At 41.7% G+C, this 21,280-nt stretch overlaps 1 protein-coding gene across 3 annotated transcripts; it reads left to right on the forward strand.

Moving 5' to 3' along the window:
- The first annotated feature begins 74 nt into the window (after positions 1–74).
- On the forward strand, positions 75–19,726 carry RPRD1B (regulation of nuclear pre-mRNA domain containing 1B). Of its 3 annotated transcripts, XM_015881830.2 has the most exons (8): positions 75–346; positions 1,370–1,499; positions 2,567–2,700; positions 6,907–7,022; positions 8,830–8,956; positions 9,805–9,980; positions 15,632–15,686; positions 17,260–19,726. In XM_015881830.2, the coding sequence occupies exons 1-7, from the start codon at positions 196–198 to the stop codon at positions 15,680–15,682; spliced, it is 885 nt and encodes a 294-aa protein (XP_015737316.1). In that variant the 5' UTR covers positions 75–195; the 3' UTR covers positions 15,683–15,686; positions 17,260–19,726. The 3 variants fall into 3 exon arrangements, with proteins under 3 accessions (XP_015737316.1, XP_015737314.1, XP_015737315.1); XM_015881828.2 differs by lacking the exon at positions 15,632–15,686 and having other exon boundaries at positions 77–346; XM_015881829.2 differs by lacking the exon at positions 15,632–15,686 and having other exon boundaries at positions 77–346; positions 6,913–7,022.
- Positions 19,727–21,280: the final 1,554 nt, after the last annotated feature.

Consider the following 21,280-nt stretch of genomic DNA (forward strand, 5'->3'; position numbering starts at 1 on the left):
ATGCGCCGTATGCCGCCCGCTCGGCGCTCGCTGCGCCGCTTGTCCCTTCTGGCGCCCCGTAGGCGCTGCCCTTTGACCCCTGGCTGTGGGGTGAGAGGTCGGGCGGCCATCTTGTGGCACCGTGTTGCCGTCGGTGCCGCCGCGTCGCGCCCTCCCCCGGGCGGAGCAGGCCCGGCGCGGGGCCGGCCCGGCGCCATGTCATCGTTCTCGGAGTCGGCGCTGGAAAAGAAGCTGTCGGAACTGAGTAACTCCCAGCAGAGCGTGCAGACGTTGTCTCTGTGGCTCATTCACCACCGCAAGCACGCAGGGCCCATCGTCTCCGTTTGGCACCGGGAGCTCCGTAAAGGTTGGATGTCAGGGGGAAGTTCTTCACTAGGAGAGTGGTCAGGGCCTGGAACAGGCTGCACAGGGAGGTTGTGGATGCCCCGTCCTTGGAGGTGTTCAAGGCCAGGTTGGACAGGGCCTGGGCAACCTGATCTATGGGGACTCTATGGGGGTCTATGGGGTCTCCTGGGCAACCTGATGTAGTAAAGGTGTATGTTTGGTGGCCCTGCCAGGCAGGGGGGTTGGAACTACATGATCCTTGAGGTCCCTTCCAACCTGGGTCATTTTGCAATGAGTTTATGGGGACACTGGAGCTGCTCTGAAAGCAGTTGCTGCCACCTCTGACATCGTGTACAGCTGCCAGCACCCACCCTTGGAGTGCGTGGGTTTGTGCCCCTTCCATCTGGGATGAGCTTCCAGAGGCCTTAGTGGGGCTGTGAGAACAAGAGCTCTGTTTTCTCTCTCTGCTGCTGTGCTCAAGAGAACAGCATCCCTCGTGGCTTCTGCCCATGGTGAAATGGGGCCTGGTGGTGTCACAGTAGGAAAAGTTATGGGATAAGTTACTTTAAAACAGCATCGTGTAGAAAAACATCAGAGTTTCTGCAGTTTCATTCAGTTCTGAATTATGTTGCGTATCAAATTATTGGGTTTTTTTGTGCTGTTTTGTTTTTTGTCCTGAAGCTAATGAACAAAAAAATCTGATGATATTACACATGGGTTAGAGCAGCTCTTTTTAAACTTCCCAAGAATTAAATATAGGGTTTTCCTCAGAGATGAGGTGTTGGGCAAAAAAACCAACGCTGAAGCTCCCGTTTGTTTTCTAAGTTAGCTAGTGGAAAGCAAAATAAAGCACAGAATTAAACAGATGAAGGACTGCTTGACTTCAAAGCCTTTGATTTGCCATGGTAAAATTGAAATCTTGTTAGATTTGTTTTTAAGCTAAAAAGCTGTGAGTTGCTGTGAAAATAATGCTGAGGATTTGGGGTCAAAAAATAAGAAATAAATATAATTTATTTTTTTAATATATATATATTTTTCCTTCCAGCAAAATCAAGTAGGAAACTTACTTTCCTATACTTAGCAAATGATGTCATCCAGAACAGTAAGAGGAAAGGTCCTGAATTTACCAGGGAATTCGAATCTGTTCTTGTGGATGCATTTTCTCATGTTGCCAGGTATGTTGCTGCATTTTGTATTTCTTAACTGTCCTTGTAATACTAAATCTAATTAGTTGACTTTTTTGAAGCATTAAGAACATCCATACCTTGTCTGTAGTAGAGGTTGGGTTCAGTCTGCTTTGTACTTAGGAACTGTTCCATGGTGATATTTCTCTGTGGGGGAATTTGTATTGAATTGTGAGGCACTGATTCACATACAGACATCTGTGCTTTCTGTGCAGCTCCTGTATGCTTTATTTTAATTGTTACCAGAAGATCTTGAAGGTCTGTTCTGTGTGTAGTAAAACTGAACAGCTGCATCTGTTTTGCTGAAGCTTCTTAATGAATGGCTTTTCTTCATTACTGGAAGTCTCTAAAACAGACCTGGTATCTTAGGTTGCATCATCCTCATCATTCTTCTGGCTTGGGTGTAGTTTCTTTTGTTTTATAGGTTGTTTTAATAGTTATCTGATCATTGGCTTCCTTGCTAGATAAAGGAAGGGTTTCATACATAAAGGGGGAGACCTGAGGCAGCAGCAGTCCTAGCAAGGACAGACTATCACTTAGTTAATATTCTCTCTAAATAGTGTAATAAGTCTTATTATCTCAGCTAAACAACTTTAACGTTCTGTGTGCTTAGTGCTATATTGTTCTGGATGGCTGTCTAACTTTCAGTGTGCCAAATGAGTATGTTTAAATGCCTAATGAGCCAAACAACCTGTTTTTTAATTGAGATGTTATTGACTGAGACAACTGTTTAAACTTAACACTGTGAATTGTAAGCGTGTCAACTTGAAGGTGTTTTATTTCTGTTCTTGGAAGTTCAGAGAGATATCGGGTTCTTTCCTTGAAAGCTGTTCTTGCCCATACATTGGGGTGAGGATTTGGGATTCAGGCAATCTTTGGATCCAGCAAAAGGGAAAAATTGATCACAAATGTGTTTTAAAGTGTTTCTATTAGACAGTGAGAGAGAATCTCACCAGATGTATGAGTATTGCCATGGATGCAGTGGAAGTTAGATGCTCTCTTCAAATACTCTGTATGTTTTTCAGCTGAATGATAATTATTTTCTGATCTTTGAGCAGAGAAGCAGATGAGGGCTGCAAAAAGCCCTTGGAACGATTGCTTAACATCTGGCAAGAAAGAAGTGTGTATGGCAGTGAGTTCATACAACAACTGAAACTTTCTATGGAAGACTCCAACAGTCCCCAAACTAAAGGTAAATGGATGTGGTTTTTATAGAGTATTTTACTTTAGTTATTAAATATGGAGTGACAGTGAGGAGTGAAGCTTTGGGTTGCTGTAGTTGGGTTGTTTTCAGAGTTGGTCATGGAGATTCCTCAGGGTTCTATTGGGAGAAGTGTGATTTTACGTTGTCCTGCTCTAAATGTCTGTGGGTAGTTAGCTCGGCTATTGTGGTTCCTTTTGCATATCTATATTTTATTATGATTTGGCAAGGGCTTTTTAATTAATGAAAGCTGGCATATATTACCAGAAGCTTGTGTCTTTTTTTCTTACACCAGTTGGAGTCATCTGAGGAGAAAGTAATAATTTTCTGTGATTTCTTATCGTTAGAAAGATGAGAAACTTAGTGTAAACTTCCTGTATTTGCTGTATTTTTATACTGCTTTGACAGATGCTGCCTGTTCTGTGTTGTCTGCATTTACTGTAGTGAGGAGTGGGTGGCAGTAGGATGATGCCTGACCTGTGGAAAGTGAAGGTCATTAAAAAATGACGACTGTTCTGGTCAAGGGAATTTGTTCACTCAGCAGCTGAAGGTGGTGTCAGCATCTTTATGTGAGCCAGAGTCAGATTGCTGCTTTGACCAAGTTTTGCTTGGTTCCTGTAGAGGTACGATGCTTTGAGAGAGAGCTTCATTATTAATAACATACTCTTAGGCCATTCTTACATGGTAAAAGCAAGGAATATACATCTTGCTCTTCTTCTGAGCTTGGTAATTGTATGGAATGAACATGAGTAAAGTATGTGAAGACATGAAGCTGCGGGTTGAAGGGTTTTAATGCATTGCAGGCAAAGTTATTGAATGGGTGCTTTAGCAGCTTACAACAAAAGCCTTCGTGTGTAGCATCTGCTTTTTCCACAGTAGCTGATTTGGCTGAAGGGCTTGTCTCTTCCATCAGGACCTCCCACGCAGGTCTCCATTCTGGGGCTGGGAGGTGGGGAAATAAGTTCTGGGAGGGCTGATACACTTATGGTCTGGAAGTGGAATAGTTCATTTTGTGTTCCTTCCAAACTGGGCCCAAGGCCTAAGGCAACTGTTTGTCAGGAAAGGATTGAACTTAACATTCCTGAATTCTTTTCAAAATGATTATCTTGAAGCTGTTGATTTCTTAAGTCACCTGGGTAAATGTTTCATTTTTTAGCTAAACAAAGTGATACAGTGCAGCCAAGAAACACAGCTGTGACTTCCAGGTGAACCGGCAATGAACTGTTACTCATTGGGTGTTAGATTGTATCAACCAGACCTTTTCAGAAGTGCGAGAATTGCTGCTTTGTCAGTTCATTGTGGTGGATTTCCTCATTTGGTTTTTTAAAAATCAGTTTTCTTTCCTGAGTTGAAAAAACCCTCAGAGTCCTGAGCTTTCATTCCTTGTTTTCACTGTCATGCTTTTCAAATGCACCCTAATCGTGGTGAGGTCTCATTTCATATGGGATGTGTATAGCAGTTATCTGTATTGCAGAAGGCTTTGATGTGGTGAATGTAATCAGGCTGGGCGATGACTTAAGTTTTACAGATGTAATATGTGTCATGACCATGAGAGGTGTTATTCCTTTGCAGCCCTTCTATCTGCTTGTTTTTGTGAGCATCTGGGCTAGGTGTAGCTCAGAGATGGGTAGTGTCAGCGTCTTCAGGTTGATGCAAACTTAAGGCTCTTCAAAACATTTAACAGCATAAGAACATCTGGTCCTGTGACAAGGAGTATGCTTTTGTTCAGCCTAAGATAGGCGTTTGTTCATTTTATATTGGGTTGAGACTTAAAATCAATTAAATGGTTATTTTTAACAATAAGAATTGTTAAAGGATTAAGAACAAAGTTTTAAACTCCTAGCTTTCCTGTTCAATACATTCCTATCCTATGTTCAACATAGGATCCACAGTCACTTTCTCTTTGCTGTGCATATGATCCTGGAGGGAAATCAAAGAAGCGTATTTAACTCTCAAACTAGTCTGCAGGCAGTGAGAACAAAGAGCTGGGTGGCCTAGATGGGAAGATCTCCTGCTTTGCCAGCTTGTAGGAAGTCTTCCTTTGTCACTGAAGCATTTGACACTGTAAGTTTTCTCTAGCCACATGAGATGATTTGAAGGCTGAAAAGCTGGTTGGTGGAGGAATACCTTTATAATTCTCACTGGATTTTCCTGGCACTACAGCAGCAACGAGATCAACAGCAATCTGGAGATTCACTGCAGAGCTGTTATGACAGCAATTGTCAGTTATTTTGGAGGAGAAAGTGCTTTGCTCTTTCTAAGGCTTTTAGGGAGTAGTTCAATTTCTGAGCTGTGAAAAAGACCCCAAAGGAAGCAGGAAAACTGAAATCCTCTTGAGTAATGGCTCCTGTCTTAATGTTGGCATCAACAGCAGGCTCTGATTCTCCTGGAAGGATCTTTTCCATCTTCCACAGGGATGCCCTGGTTGTTGTTTCAGCAGCTGTGTGCAATACACCACTGTTATATTCAGATCGGTGTTAGATGCTCTTAGTGCTTTCTATCCTTTTGTTGGATTTGACTTTTTCATATATGTAGACTGCAGTGGATAAATTACTCCTGACTTCTAGATTTTTGAAGGCTACCCAGGCAGGGTATGTTGTAGTTTATGCCTGGCATCCTGTTCTGTTTCAGGGGTCTCTTTCCACTATATGCTCTTAATTTGCAAATAAGTGTACTTTTTTTTCTGGTGTGATGGAGATGGTAATTCCATATTCTTCAGGGAGGTCTTTTACTGCCCATGTTTACCAGTGTTGGAGGAAAAATAAGTGCTACAGTCCACACTTGTTATGCAACTCATGCCCAAAACACTACTGCAAAGCAGCCTGCTTTGCTCCTTAGGCACCTGGCCGCAGTGTCCCTTGGCTGCCATGCCCCCATCATGGAGTGGCTGCTTTTGGGGCATGCCAACAGCTGGCTGCTGTTGCTTAGGGCTGCAGGTGTCTGTGCACCTCGCTTCTGTAGAGTCTTTTTAGTCCAACTTGTTCAGACAAAATTCAGTGGAATGCCAAATCCTCTGTGTTAGTCATTACCAAACATAAAACTGTGTCTTGTGGTAGAACAGTTGGCTGCACAGCAGGAGCTGTTTTTCAGCAATTTGAATCCCCATTCTCATTCATGTTTTTGCTTAGTGCTTTTGCTTATTGTTTTTCATTAGTGTTTTTGCTTAGTGTTTTTGCTTAGTGTTTTTGCTTAGTGTTTTTGCTTCTGTGTGTGCTGTGGTCATTCATTCTTATATTGATTATCTTGTGTTTATCTTCTGTTGGTTAATTACTTTATGCTAAGTACATACAAGTAGTAAATACTGAGGGCACCATTGGCAAGGCTTGATTCCAAGGATGTTCCCTGGTCTCTGTCCTCTGCTTTTCTTTACAAATGAGCCTGAGTTATAAATTGTGGTGGCAAGTCTGAGGAATGGTCTGTCTTCTGGAGGTTCTGTAATTGGATCAAAGGCTGTGTTAAGACTTCTGACTCATTTAATAAACTGTCTTCTCTTTCAAGGCAAGATATACTATGCTAAGGTTCATTCACCCCACTGTCTTGCCTTATGAAATTATTTCTGAAGTGTTATAGGTTTCCTGCTGGGAGATTGGTTCACGCTCTGCCCGTAGCTGCTGCTGCCATCACATCATGCCTCAGAGCTTGAGTTTGACAGAGCTATCCTGGAGTCTGTTGTGATGGAAGAGTGAAAGGTTGAATAACCAGCAGTTACTCAATTGATTGTGGGACTACAGCAAGTGAATGCTTGGTGCAAAAAAGAACTTGGAATTCCTCTGTCCACGTGTATCTTAGGATCCATGCTTCGTTTCTACTGGTAGAAAATCGTTACTAGCATACATAGTATTAAATGGGGAATCCTAGCAGGGTTGAAGGCCTGATGTTTATAGGTAATTTGGGGTATTTAGTTGCCTTTCCTCCCTCCAACATAGGAGGCTCAAAGATGCGCACTGTGTATACTGCAGTAAGAAGACAGTAACCTTGTAGTTTGTGTATGTGCAGAGAACTGTGTGGGCAAAATCAACCTGTTCTTGCTATTTTGTATTTGATTATTTGGATTGCAGTGCAAGTGTTGGATCCCGTTTGTGGTCATCCTCTTCAGAGAGGCCTAAACCTTAGAGCACAGGGTGTAGGCTGTTTTAAAGTAGAGATTGTGAGTGTAGGCAGATCTGGTATCCAAATGAGTTGCTCATGTGTCTTTAGTTGCAGAAGAGAAGAAATCGTCTTTGAAGCGGACTTTTCAGCAAATACAAGAGGAGGAAGATGACGATTACCCCGGGAGCTACTCACCCCAGGACCCCAGCGCTGGGCCACTGCTGGTAGGTGGGAGGGGGTGGGAGTGGGAGAAGTTTAGGAGGCCGTGTGGTCCCACCACAAGGTGGAGCTCCCAACAAGTAAAATGCTTTGGATGGGGAAGTTCAGTTGGGGGTTGAGATGTCAGCGTGAAATGGAACAGATTCTTTTTTTTCCATGTTGAAACACTGTGCCAATTCTAAACGATTTCAGGTAGTCCAAGCTAAGATCTGAATATTGATACCAATAAAGAATCACAAAGGACTGCTAGAATAACAAACTGTAGTTTAAATCTTTCTCAAATCAGTAGGTAATCTCTTAAACTTAAGGCTTTAATGCTAGTAGAGCCAGGTTTTTGGGGTCTTTTTAATTGGTAACACATATCTCCAGTTGTTTATGAAAAAGCTCAAACTTTGATAGGTTTCTGTGGGAGTTGGTTAGGAAAACCAGGTGGTTTTTTTTGAGGCTGTTGTGTTAGGGTTGTGGAAACAATAGGAATGAATTAGAGGATCGTTCTGACCATTTAAGGCTACGAAATACACAATGGTTAAACATATGTTCATTTGAAAAGGATACAAAAAATGACGCTGTGCATCTGGTAGAGTGTAAACTTGGAAAAAATAAAAATAAATCGGTTGTCAAAGAAATAAATGAGGTTTGTTGGGTGTTTTTTTTTTTTATTTTTTGGCTGCTTTTAGCTCCAGAGGCCTTGCAACTTTAGGTTTCTCTTGACGATGAATGGTCTTTGTTACTGTTGGAAATCATTAGGAGTTTCCAAAGAAGTTATAACTATTAAGCAATAAGCTTAATTTTTTTTTTCCTCCTCCAGATAAAATGGTGAGACTTTCATAAGAACTTATTTGAAAGTTTTCAGTGTTTTGATCAGTTTTCAAACTATTGAAATACTGTTTAAGTATCAATGGCATTTCCAGGGCAAGGACTGTGGTTACAAAAGCTTGTATTAAAGAAATGAAATATGTTTTCTTTCTCCTTATGAAGTCTCCCTTCCTCCCTCTGCTCTCTGGAGCTATATAGGGTAGATACATTGAGTCAGCGGAACTATTATCTAGGCTGTTCTCATCCACATTATTTTTAAGCTAGGATATCTTTTGAGTGTATTCATTTAAGCTGATGTATTTTTCTCAGTGTGTTAAAACAGTTGAGAGGTGAAGCTGAGGAGATACAGTGGAGTGCGGTGTGAGTGCCTTGCACTTCCAAAGAGCTGGTTTTCCTAACTAAGGATAGCGGTGTCAGCAAAATCAGGACAGTGTGAACGTTCCTTTAACAGCTGAATCTATTGGTTACCTACCAGAAGTTTAGGAAATTTCAAAAAGTTTAACTGTGGAAATACAAAGCCCTTTTGTTTACACTGATACAAGGGGCTCTGTCTGTTTGCATGTCAGAATGCACCTGTGGAATTCAACAGCAGTGTGTGTATGTGCTGCAGTCAGTTTAAGAGAGGGCATCAGAAACATGTTGAGAAACAGCCCAAATCCAATGCTATGCAGAGGGCGGGTTCCTCAGACTGGCATGTGGTAACTTTTAGGCTTTGACTTAAACCATCACTTATCTTAACTGGAATGATAAGTTTTCCACTGTGGAGTCTTGAAGATGGTGATCCTACTTTTATTGTGCATCAACTACCTCAGTGCTGGAGTACTGTGAATTTAATGGGTAGTTCCTGTGTTAGGAAGCAACTGTTGGAAGATGACTTGCAAAAAGCATTCTGGAAGTGGATTCTTTTAAGTTAGTGATGTCAGATGGGAGAGGACACATCCATAGGAATTAGCAGAGAAGTTATTTTCATTTAATGTGAGTTAACTTGTCTTGCAGACAGAGGATTTGATCAAAGCTCTGCAGGACCTGGAGAATGCAGCATCAGGAGATGCAACGGTGCGGCAAAAAATTGCCTCTCTGCCTCAGGAAGTTCAGGATGTTTCATTACTGGAGAAAATTACAGGTATGAAACTAGGAGATAAAAGAACCTTGGTCCAAGGAAAAACTTCAGATATGTATGTATAATGTTCGTTTGGAATAATCACAGCGCCTGGGGGTGAATTTCTGCTTTTGTGTCCTTGTTTTGTCATTCTTGGCATTCTGACAGAATGTAAATGAACCAGGGCTAGAGTTCTCAAATGAATGATTGATTTTTGAGCACCTTGAACAGTACATACCTTTGAGTTTTGTCAGAATTGTCCTGAGTAAATGTGTACACAATGATTGCTATGGAAAAGGAAACTCGCTACTCTCATAAGTCTTTCACCCTTTATTTGAACCAAGTTTTACAGTTGTTTTTGAGAAGTAATTTGAAATCCATTTGGTTTTTGTTCCTGGAAGCAGCTTCATTTATAACTTACTATGAACGGTCACTTTATCATTTATTTGAAAGATACTCTTGCTGTGTCCAGCTGTGAGTAGTGCTGTGCAATTCACGTGATTGCTCGTGTTGGTAATTAGGACTTTTTCATAGGAAAGTATTAAGAGCACACCATCTAATTTGTTCAACTATATCCTAGCAGCACAGCCTGAAGTAGTAGGTGAATTAACCTGGTTATAGGACTCCCTCCCATATTGTTAGTATCTCTGCAAGAGCAAAATGCAGCCGATCCAATCAGCTGCTGAAAAACACCATTCTTGTGTCTCTAGCCCTGCCTGCTTCCATTGTGTGCTCTGCAGTCAGATTTGTTCTCACACTGAGCCAGAGGTATATTTATGAATGACACATTACTGCACACACACATGGTGAGTTGTCACCCTTCTATCAGAAATCAGCAATCTAGAGTTAAAACCAAACCCTCCTGCTTGCAGACAAAGAGGCGGCCGAGCGCCTTTCGAAGACCGTGGATGAAGCGTGCCTGTTGCTGGCCGAGTACAACGGGAGGCTGGCAGCTGAGCTGGAGGACCGGCGCCAGCTGGCACGAATGCTGATTGAGTACACGCAGAACCAGAAGGACGTATTGACAGAGAAAGAGAAGAAGCTAGAAGTGAGTACTGATGGATCCGGTGCTAGCGTGCTGTTTGTCTCACCAAATGCTCCCACTTGACTCCAGATGTATGTGTTTATCTAAAAGATGATGGTTGTAGGTGGTGTTTCCATTTAGAGTAAAACAGGGAGGAGAATGGCATAAAAACTCTGGAGGAAACAAGTTGAGTTTGGTGGTTTAATCACATGTTGGATTTGGAAGGCCCATCACTTGATGGTTTTTAAAGAAATATAGCTGCATTTCACATATACTCATTTTAGTACGTGCAATCTCCATTCCCAAAAAGTCAAGCTTCCTCTGGCATAGCCAGCTGTATTTTTGGTTGGTTGGTGGCTTGTTTTTTTAATTTATTTTTTTCTTATTACTGAGTGTTTCATCTGCCTTCTCACCTCTACCCAATAGAGATGCAATTTAAGCAAAATCTTCTGGCATACATTGTTTAACAGCTGTTTTTACCAACAGCTTCAATAGCAGACTACAAATTGGGCTGATATCAAAAGCTTTTCCTGCCTTACCTCTCTTGAGTGAGGAGTGCATGAAACTGAAAATGGGAGTGCACTGGCTGGACCTGAGCATTAGCCACAAGCCCATGTTGAGTGCACGGGCTGCGGCAGACAGCCATTTATCTGAAGTGCTCTTCCTCAGAGAAGTTTTTAGCAGTGCACCCTGGGACTGGTATGGAAGTTTAATTAATGATTTTGGTTGTATGTCACTCTGCCATCTGTTAAACTGCCCCTTGGCGGCACATTAAGGGCTTCCTCTACACTGTCGGCTGCTGATTATTATGAACAGCTGCTGCTGGGTGGGACATGAGTTGCTGTAGAGGACAAAGTCTTCTGGAAGGAGACTGTGCTGTAGCAATTGCAAGTTCTGTTTACCGTCATGACAAACCTAATTTTCTGACAGCATTCAACATTGTTCTGAGGTAAACTTCATTTCGAGTGTATTCTTTGCCACGTGTGTTTATATTGGAGTTTCTGAATGTCTTGTGATTGTGAAAAGTTTCGCTCTGGCAAAACAGTGTGTTTCTAAATCAGCCAGGCAAGTGCAACTAGCTGATTCTGTTAGCTTGTTTAGCTTAAATTTCTTCAAACGTAACATCTGTCTTATGACCGAGACATTAAAAAGTACTTTCAAACACAAATATGAAAGATGCCATAACAACAAATTGTTTCTGGCGCGGACTGGCTCAATGCTAGTGGAAATCTTGGGTCAGGTTTTTCCTTGCTGAAAGGACGCATCTTTTCAAGTAGAGCATACATATATTAAGAAAACGTAAAATTGAATATGATATATTGCTGCTTAGGTTTTTTTAAGGCAAATGGCAACCTGTTGCACAGCAATGCTCTCAAAAAATGGAGGAACAGTTCGTACACTTGAGTCTGCTCAAGATAGCATGAAGGTCTCTAATGCACCGACTGAAACAATCGTACAGTTGTGGGTTTTTGTTGTGGTTTGATGCTGATGAGGACAGTTATTTGAAAGCTAACTCTGGCAGACACACAAAGTAAATGAAATTGGAAATTGAAGGTTAAGCAGCTCAGTGAGTGAGCTACTTTGATAGGAGTAATCCTGTGGGGTTGCAGGATGGGTTGTTTGTACGCTCTTAAAAGTAAACATGTTTTTAATACATTGAAAACTCGAGAATGATTTTAATCAGCGATTAGAGCAGTCTTTGTCCTTCTGCCAAAATAAGGTGGTCTTGGTACTGTGGAAGTCTAAAATTAGTTGTAGGAGATGCTGCTCGCTGATATTTGTTTAACATGAAGGCACAATTTGTGCTCGCCGCAGTTCTTAGCTGGGCATATTGGCTGATTAAAGCACCCCATTGTTGCCGAGTTGTGGAGGGTTAATCAATAGTGGAAGTTGTTGATTACAGATGAGGCCCTATCTGCTTATCGGGTTTGTTTGATGTTCTCACAGTACCACTTGATAAGGGCCTGGGTTTTTCTTTGTAGTGCTAATGAGCGTTTTAGTGGCAGTATCTGAAATTCTTGCGGCAGTTAGAGGAAGCACCATAAAGAAAACAAAACGGTTTCTTAAGCAAAGGCTGAAATGAGGAAACAATGGAAAACAATAAGTTTCTGATTGAATGATTTATGCTCTTGAGATAACTTTCCTAGAATCCTTGGTGCTGTTGGCTGTGAGTTTGGAATCTTGTAAAGTAAGTTTGTTGGCTCTCAGATGAGAAGGGGTTCTCAGAGGGCAGACCATTCACATCATGATTCTAATCCAGTAAGTATATCAGTGGAATGGGGGGGGTTTGGTGTTAGTGTGACTGGGTATTACTTTAAGGTACATAAATATATGGTTCAGGAGTCACCGTGGGTATTTCTCATGTTTTACTTACAATGTAATGTCTTTCACTGTGATAGTAATGAAAACAGATAATCGTTCTGTACTGAATAGCAGCTTTTTGCTATCTGAAGAGCTACATTTCACGACCCTATTAATACTATCCCTTGTGAAGCACAACAAATTCTCCTAATTTACTAACTGGGTGTATTTATGCCTGATGGGCTGATGCACAAAATCCTGTGTGATGCCAAAACCCTGGGAATGCAGAGAGAGCTCTTGTCATCAGTTACAGAAAAACTGTTACCAAGGGGCAGTGTGCTGAGAAAGGTGGCCTTGGGCAATGAATTACCCTTCAGCACAGGTGAGGTCTGGCATGAGTAAGGATTGAAAAAACACAGTGCTGAGAAATGCTGGTAATTGGAAGGGAGAAAGGCAACACAGAACCTGGAGATTGTAGCACACAGACAGGCTGCTTGTAAGAGCAATTTCCAGGGTGCAGGAGAAAAATTGAAAGCCTAACAATTAGGGCTGCTTTATTGAAAAGAAAGATTGTGGTGATTTGATTCTAGCCTAAAAACAGTTACAAGGACAGCAAGGAAGGATTCCTTTAATTCTGGCAGCACGCTGCAGAGCAAAAGCAGCTGGACCAAAGCTGATGTCAAACAGCCTATTACAAGGCATGTAATTTTAAGCGTAAATATTCCTTTAGATTAATTTACTGAATGCTATGGTAGGTTCTGTCAATTCAATATCTGAACACTGAATTCAATATCTGAACACTGTACTTGGAACAGTACTTTCCCTCAGCCGGGAATTACAGGCCTGATACTGCACTTACTGCCAGGCCTCACTCACTGTGCAGTTTTCAGGTCTATTGAGCCTTTGGTGCATTTTTTCCCCCTGACATCTCTGGTCTTTTGCTTTCATGTATCTGATTTACCTACAGCATTTTGAAACAGGGACTGAGGGCTCTTGTTCACTTTCTAAATTCTCATAATGCTTAACTCGGTATTTTGCATGTCGCTGCTTGACCTAGAGGAAATCTTAAGCTCAAGTGAATTCTGTCCTGTGTAACTCACCGTGGTGCACTGAGCTGTGTGGTGCTCCTTGGAAGGAATTTCCCATCACATCAATACCAGCCAGTCTGGTAATGTTCCAGCAAGGCTTATTCTGAATGAAACGCTTCCATCAGGTTTATTCAGTGGTGTTTAATCCTGATTTCATGTTTATTTCAGGGACTAAACATCCAGTTCACTCGGCCGGTGTGGATGTAGAATTCTGCGTACTGAGGAGGAATACTGATTAGCAAAGGCATTCATGTGGCTCAGTGCCAGGTTTTTTTCTGTCTCAAAGTCCTGCTTACAGCAAAGATCTCATTATTTTGCCTAAAAAAGGCAAATAGCATCCAGATACTGTTAATCTTAATGAAAACCTACTCTGCAGCAAGGCAATTAGCTAGATGCATGGAGTCCAAACTAAGATCTCAGCAAGCTGTGATTTCTTGTAAGTGCACTTCATTTCTTGTGGATTTTTATGGAGTAGATGGACCTTATGCAAGAATCCGCAATATGCAGTTTTGAAGCTTGTCATGTAAGGTAGCTAAATGAAAAACACGTTTCTCTATAAAAGCTGCTTCCAGTTCTGTAATGCAGAACATGACCACCACTTGGTCTATGGGGAGAGAGCAAAACCACTGAGCCTGGAAGGAGGTTCTGTGCCCCTGCTTACACGTGTTCCTGAGCAGAGCTGAGGTGTGCTCCTGAGTATGGCAAGTGGTAAATCCAAATAAATATGCCTCGTGCTTCCTGTGAAGGTAAGAGGATCCAGGGCTGTATCTCGCTGGTAGCATCTCTTCCATGTAGCAGCAGGCCTTCAGAACTCTAGGACAATGGTGGCTGCAGCTGAGCCCTCTTAGAAGCACTCCCTCCTGTGCTGTGCTTGCTGCAGCTCCTATTGCCCCTGCAACGGTGCTCAACCTCTGCAGGCCTTCACTGCACTGTGGGCAGTTGGCACGCCTTGATACCAGAGCAGATGGGAAGCATTAAGCACACACGCGGCAGTTCTCTAATGTGGTCAACGCTGTGTATCTAATCTGCCTAGTGAGAGTCCACCTCTTCTAGGAAATCTTAATTCCTGGATTACACCCTTAGAACATTGTTTCCATTCCTGAACTGTGTCCTTTCTGAGCCAGTGTTTAATGTATTTGAGGCTGGTCCTACTTCTTCCCTGTGGGTCTTTTTGTATTCTTGGCTTTTTTTCCTGTATGTTTTTTGTCTTTATTTTTTTTAACAAGTAGGATTTAGGCCTTACTTAAGACTCCAGCAGGACTGTCCTATTCCTCCTGCCCTGCTTCTTTCAGGGTACAACTGACACTAATCTTCCAGTGGAGGTAGATATTGGGTTTATCTGCTTTTACAGTGTTCTTATTCATGGATCTGGGCAATTCAGGCAGCACTGAAGTTCTTTCCTTGGGTTATTCTTGGAATTTGTTATTTCATCACCATTCACTAAACGTGGATGATTTGTTTGCTCTCTTGCTAACCTTCCGCCCCCCCTTCCCTGACAAAAAAACCCACTCTAAATCCAGCCTCCTCTACATTCTTTCTGTAAGCATTTGGAAGACAAGAATTCTTGCTGTCTCTTCCATATGTGCAGGAGGTGGCATTCTGCCATCACCCCATCTCACCTGAATTGTGAACTCCCAGTCTTGAACAGAATACAGTTTTCATTCTCTTTTCCCAGCACTGGCTTCTGTGTTCTCTTGCAGAAAAGTGTTAGATGTAGGAATTCAGTGCTTCGATGACTTTCATCTTTATCTGCTTTTCTTCTGTGTTCATTCTTAGAAACCCATTGTCTCTTTCTGGTATTTATTTGTCTTCATAATTCAGTTTTCTTGCCTTGTTTCCCTGCTGAAATATTTCTTGGAGTGGCAGGACTTGGGGATGTTGGGTGCATTCCTATTTTAATCCTGATCTGTCTTCCATGAAACAAAAACAAACCAAAACCTAGAAGCCCTAAATGAATGAGCACACCTTTTCTTGAGTGGCTTTGTTGTCATTGTTGCTGTTCCCCTCTGGACTTGTGAACAGCACACTTCATGTATCTGGTAGATAGAGATTATTTCAGAGTATTAACCCACGCATGTTAGCAGAATTGATACTCACTGAGCCTTGTGAAAGAATGTAAGTTTGAAAGGTGTTAAAGGACGCTCTGGTTTGTGGCTGGCTGGAAACTTGCAGAATATATTTATAATAGGTGTGTTCTGAGTTGCTGTAATCAATTCTACTGCTCTCACTATTCTAATTCAAAGTAACAAAAGAGAGAATGTAAACTCATTGCTTGTAACCCTGCAGGAACTGCTGGCTTTGATATTTGGAGAAGGTGAAGAGAATTTCCATCATTGAGAAGGTTAGAAAGATTGGATTAAAGTTGTAAACCCTTCAGAAACATATTTTGATTTAATATGCACTGGTTCCATTTGATCTTCAAAGACAAACTTCTGTTCTCTGGTAAATTGTTCTCTTTGCCAAGTAATTAAGAAATATATGTTAATGATACGGCGGGCTTTATGGAAGCCTATTGCACGTAATTCTTCCAGTTTCATTTTGGAGATGCTTCCCCTGCTGACACACATCATTAGGTAAAGATTAGTGCGTTCCAGAAGAAATTACATAATGCTGTTTTTTATTTAAACAGCTGGTTTTTGTGACTCTAAATATTTACGTAACTGTCACAGAACTTTGAAAATAATATAAATATAAACTCCTAATTGAGAAGTCTGTGTTAAATAACTTGAGTGTATGTTGGCGTGCTCTTAAACATACCGAGATAAGGGTCTTTCATGCCAGAGTCCAAGGTCTTCTTCTGTCTTCTCATTATGAAATACTGATCACTATCACCTGGTTTGGTCTGGACTGTAGCGACATCTGAGAATGGTAAATATTGCATCGAATCTCATAGTATCCCAGGTTGGAAGGGACCTGTGTGGGTTGGAGTCCCACCACTGGTGTCTGAGAGCAGCACCTCAGGCACAGCTGCTGGTTGCCCATCTCTTATCTGGCAAGATCTCTCTGCGAGGCCTTTCCACTCCCACGGGAATCAGCTACTTCTAATTTAGTACCATCTGCAAACTTGCTTAGTCTGCATTAGTCCCGTGTCTGGATTGTTTATAAAAACATTGAAGGGAACTGCCCATAAAATGGGATTTTAACACTCAATCCAAAACTCATTTGTGGGAAAACTACTTGCAAGCTGCTGCTTTGGGGAAATTCAACTTACTGCTCTTCTCCCTTTGCTGTAATTAAATCTAAAAATGTTGGCAACTACCTTTTGCTTGATTTCAATCCAGTGCGGCCAAACCTTTGTCTGATTTATATTTAGTGATCACTTGTGTTCTGAGCTCACATGCCAGTCTAATGTAACAGCTGCTGGGGTTGCTAATGTGTATCGTCTATCTCATGACAAGAAGCCTCTGTTTCACAACCAAACACTCCAAGCTTATCAAGCTGGGGTGGGAGGAAGCACATTTCAGCAGATTAGTAATACCTGGGGTGTTCCTCAGACTGCTGCCTTTGTCAGTGGGATGTGTCTGAATAACGCTGTGTCAGTTTCCTCCTTTGGATCTGCACAAAAGCCAGTTGTCTGGAGAAGAATATAGGAATAGAGCAACTATATAATGACAGTTCTGTCAAATATTCCACCAGGTCTCAGTGTCTGTGGGGTCGTTCATGTAACTTTTGTTGAGGTATCATGGCAGGATCAGTGGCTCTGAGATGCTGAAGCTTGTGGACTTCTTGCTGGGGCAGGCTGTGAGTCTGGGTGCAGATGGCAGCTCTACAGTCGTGCAGTAGCTGCACAGAGAACAACCAAAACCTTGCCACTTTTTCCTAGAATCCTCACTTAAACAAACAATCCTGGCTTAACTAAAAGCACTGTAAGTTAACCTGTGTTTGATGCTTGGTCTCTCGTCTCTTTCCTGCAGGAATATAAACAGAAGCTTGCTCGGGTAACCCAGGTCCGCAAGGAGCTGAAATCTCACATCCAGAGCCTTCCGGATCTGTCACTGCTGCCCAACGTCACAGGAGGTCTGGCACCTCTGCCGTCTGCTGGTGACCTGTTTTCAACAGACTAGAACAAATGGTGTCCCCTAGTTTCCATTATTACCAGCAAAAGTAAGAAGACTGTTGACTGGAAATCCAGTCTTCCCAGATGTACAGTAGGAAAGAACTTTCAGACCCTGCTTTCAACCTCTTGGCTGCTCATGCTCACCTTCTCTCTGTGTACACTGGCTCACAACGAGGGCAGGATAAAGAGCGAGTTTTTGTGAGCTCTTAAGGGAGTGGGGATAGTCCGTATAAGCAATTTTCTCTCATAATTTTTCCTTACTCTTTAGTTTGTTTGCTCTTAGCACTTGTTACCCCACGAAAGTCATGAGAATCGTGTACATATATGGAAAGTGTTCAAAGAAAGGCTGACCGTATAACATTTTCCTCTGTAAAACTATTGTATTATTTCAGATTGTCTTGCCTGTTTTTGCTGGGTCTCTGAAGCTCGTATCTGAAAGCAGTAGTGGCTAGTGGGCTTCGTAGGGGTGCGTGCATGTGTGTCTGCAGGTATTATATCATGTCAGTGAAGGACAAAGGCACCTACTGAACAATGGCACAAATATTTTAAATCTACAGTTCCTCATGCTGTTGTAGGCCTCACATAAAAAATAGTTCCTATTTGGCATGAACATAAATTGAAACTCACCACAGGCAATAAAAATAAACAGCTTTTCTTTGTGAATTAGAGAGCTTCATAATTTAAGCTCTGCTGAGCCATGCAGAACTGGATATTACCTAAACGAGAGTGGAAGTAAATTTTGTTCTAGCTACCTTAGATTTATACTATATTTTTCCTCTTCATTATACAAAATAAACGATCACAGAAGCTTTGGTTTAACTGAGAGGCTGGAGTGTGGTGGATTGTAACTGGCCGTCACCCAGTGGCAGATCTGCTCTGAAGGTGGTCATGCTGAAAGCATTCTATAAATTCTCCCTGTAGCTTTAGTCAAGTTAATTGATGAACAGAAGTTAAATGTGATATAAACCCCCCCGTTTTTTTCTTAATCTAGAAAGTAGACCCATATACACATCCAGCATGCACATGTGCTATATCTATGCATGTATTAGAAGGATGTACTTAATTTTGTATCACAGATTGTGAGTTGATTTTATTATTGGGGGGGAAAAATTAGAGTACTCTTTAATTTGCTAATGTTCTAGCTGCCATGGATGTCATTAGATTTCAGTTTGTGTGGTAGGTCTATCAAGCTGGACTCTCATCACTGAAAACCATTCCTGTCTGGGAAAATAATCTGTTTAAATCTAATATCTCCTGCTGTGGAACACCTGAAGTTTCTGGAAACACTTGGTCTGACAGCACAGGCTCTATCACAGAGAGGCTGAAATGAGTTACGTTGGTGTGCTGTGTTTGTGCCTCGCTCTGGTCTTAAGCTGCAGTTCTCAAAGACGTGAGAAGATACCTATAGAAATGCAAATCTTGGTCTGCATTAATTTATTTTATGGAGTATTAAGTAGCCAATTGACATTCAGTTAAATAACACCATGTGTTTGGTGGTTTGGTTGTTGAAAAGCTCCTGTGCTTTTCTTACCGATGTTTCACTTTTGTTTATTTTTTTTCCTGTGAAAAGGAAACTTCTTCCACCCCTGTTGCCCAGCCAGGCAATGCCTTTCTTTTTCATTGGCAGGAAACTTTACGATGGCAGTGAATTATATTTTCCATGAATTGGTTTGATCTTGCAACCATTTGTGGACCAAATGTTGCTTACATCAGGCACCCAACACAGTCTGCTTTTGCCAAACATTAAAAAGGGAATAAAATAGGAAAACAAAGATAATAATCAAGGGAAACCAAACAAAGCCACCAAAGCTCCAAAATCCCAAACAAGAAGATGAATTTCTGTCCTGCCACAGCTCCCGGAGTTACCTTGAGGTTGCTTTAAGCAGTGATTGCTTTGACTGTGGATTGAACCCATATCCACTGTAAGACAAAACGTGTTGCCATCTCACGCTGTTGTTCTGGGCAGACGTCATGTGAGGAAGCGGGCTGTCTGTCTTTTCTTATTCTAGAAATGTTTGGACTTGTTGGTTGGTTTTTTTTTCCCCTAAGTGTGAGTGTGTTTTCTTTTGCTTAATTTAAATGAAGTCTCGTAGGTTTTACTTTCCTTTTAATGGGCAAAGGACATCTGGTGAACTGAGTAACGTTCTCTGAAGGTCAAACAGATTTTCCCAAGGTTTGTCTCTCTCTCTTTTTTTTTAATGCTAAAATCTGTATATTAATGGTTTTAGGAATTAATGTAGGCATATTGGCTGCCATTTGTGACAGCAGTATATTCTGAAATGTCTCATAGATCTATATTTTTGAATAAAGAGGGTGTCGTTGAATAGCGCTGGTTTTACTTGCTTCATTTGCAGTGCAGGTGCTGCTTGGACTCACTGTGGGTTTTGTTTGGGTGTTTTTACCCTCTGCATTTAAAGGACAGGAACTGCTGATCGGTCCTTATGGCAGAGTTTGAAGATGTGACCATTACTTGGACAAAGTCGAGCTGTGATCTGCATGTTGTGGCAGTACTTACACTGAATGGATGCGCAGCGTTCTTAGGTCATTGCATTCTACTTTTATTGCAGCATTCCTCAGAACTAACCTCTGATAAGAGAAGCACAAGGCACTGAAGACTTCCGGCTTCCAAGCTTATAAATTAATTCAGGTTATATGGAGGATGAATTAATAATTAGGTTTGGATACAAACAAACAGAAACCAAACCCAAACAGGAGCTTGGAAACTGACTTTCCTGTATGAAGCATTGAGAGCTGCTGCTGTTCCTGCAGGGTTTTGATGCTGTCTAATCAAAGCCTTTCCTCTGTAGAGGAGGAGGATCTTCACATCTTATTGTGTATTAATTCTCTTAGAGGTTTTGGGGGGGAGCTTATGGGTTCTTCACTCCAATTAACTGCTATTCAATAGTCTCTTTGGGCAAACTTGATAATTGTTTCATGTGCCTTGGAGAGTGTCAGCAAAGCTGCTTATAACTTTTAGCAATTTACGAATCTTTCATTAAGGAGGCTATATTTAGTCTGCTTTTGTAATCGACTTGCAGGAAGTTTGATCTGCAGCTTTCTGTGAGAAGAAGGGAGTCTGAAACGATTCCTTCCAGTGGAAAGCAGCCTTTGTATGGTGTCTGTTGGAGCTGGGGAGGTTTCAGTGACCTGGAATGTGGCTGAGTACTGCGTGTCCTTTCTTGCCTTTGAGACTTTTCTATTTTTATTTTATTTTTCTCTTTTTTGCAGAGCTGAAACAAATTCGTCCAAACCTATCTGCCTATTTTGCAGCTTCCTATGCAGTTAACTACTTCAGTGCATTGGGGTATTCCCTTCAGTCTTCCTGCTCACCAGGTATTTGTGTAACAAACTGATGTCGGCAGTGGGAAAATGAGGACAGGCTGTTCTTAGGAAACTTAAAGCTAAGCAAATGCCCTAAATACTTCTCAAGTTTGTTACGTGTCAACAGGTTTTATACCTTGGGCAACTTATTTTATAGGTCAGAGCCTTTCCAGAGCCGTAGCTTCAGAAGAAGTCAAGTCAGAGGTGACTTCACATTCAGGGCTGTGCAAAACAAAGCCAACCAATAATATATGTCTATTTTTAAATGATATTTGTGTATGTATACAACAATATATATATTTATATATCTATAAATACTTGAATCATCACATAGATGCTGTGATGGGCTGTTGAGAGGGGTGAGGTTGGGACAAGTGTTTTCCTGTAATTTTGCTTGCCTTTAGGGGAAGTGCCAGAGGTGTCAGCTGCGTCTGAACTTTGATATCGTTTGCAAGTTTGGAATTCACCAGATTTCCTGGGGCTAGTCATGCTCTGGAGGTTTTTGGATAAGCAAGTAAGGAGAGTAGGCTGTGCTCAGAAGAACAGGGAAGCTGGAA

The sequence above is a fragment of the Coturnix japonica genome, chromosome 20, assembly GCF_001577835.2.
Source record: "Coturnix japonica isolate 7356 chromosome 20, Coturnix japonica 2.1, whole genome shotgun sequence".
NCBI lineage: Eukaryota > Metazoa > Chordata > Aves > Galliformes > Phasianidae > Coturnix > Coturnix japonica.

Bases quoted from the DNA above. Each gene is read 5' to 3' on its own strand.
- RPRD1B (XM_015881828.2), top strand. From the start codon at position 196: ATGTCATCGTTCTCGGAGTCGGCGCTGGAAAAGAAGCTGTCGGAACTG. The intron at 7,023-8,829 runs GTAGGTGGGAGG...CTTGTCTTGCAG, and splicing joins CCAGCGCTGGGCCACTGCTG to ACAGAGGATTTGATCAAAGC. The intron at 9,981-17,259 runs GTGAGTACTGAT...TCTTTCCTGCAG, and splicing joins AGAAAGAGAAGAAGCTAGAA to GAATATAAACAGAAGCTTGC.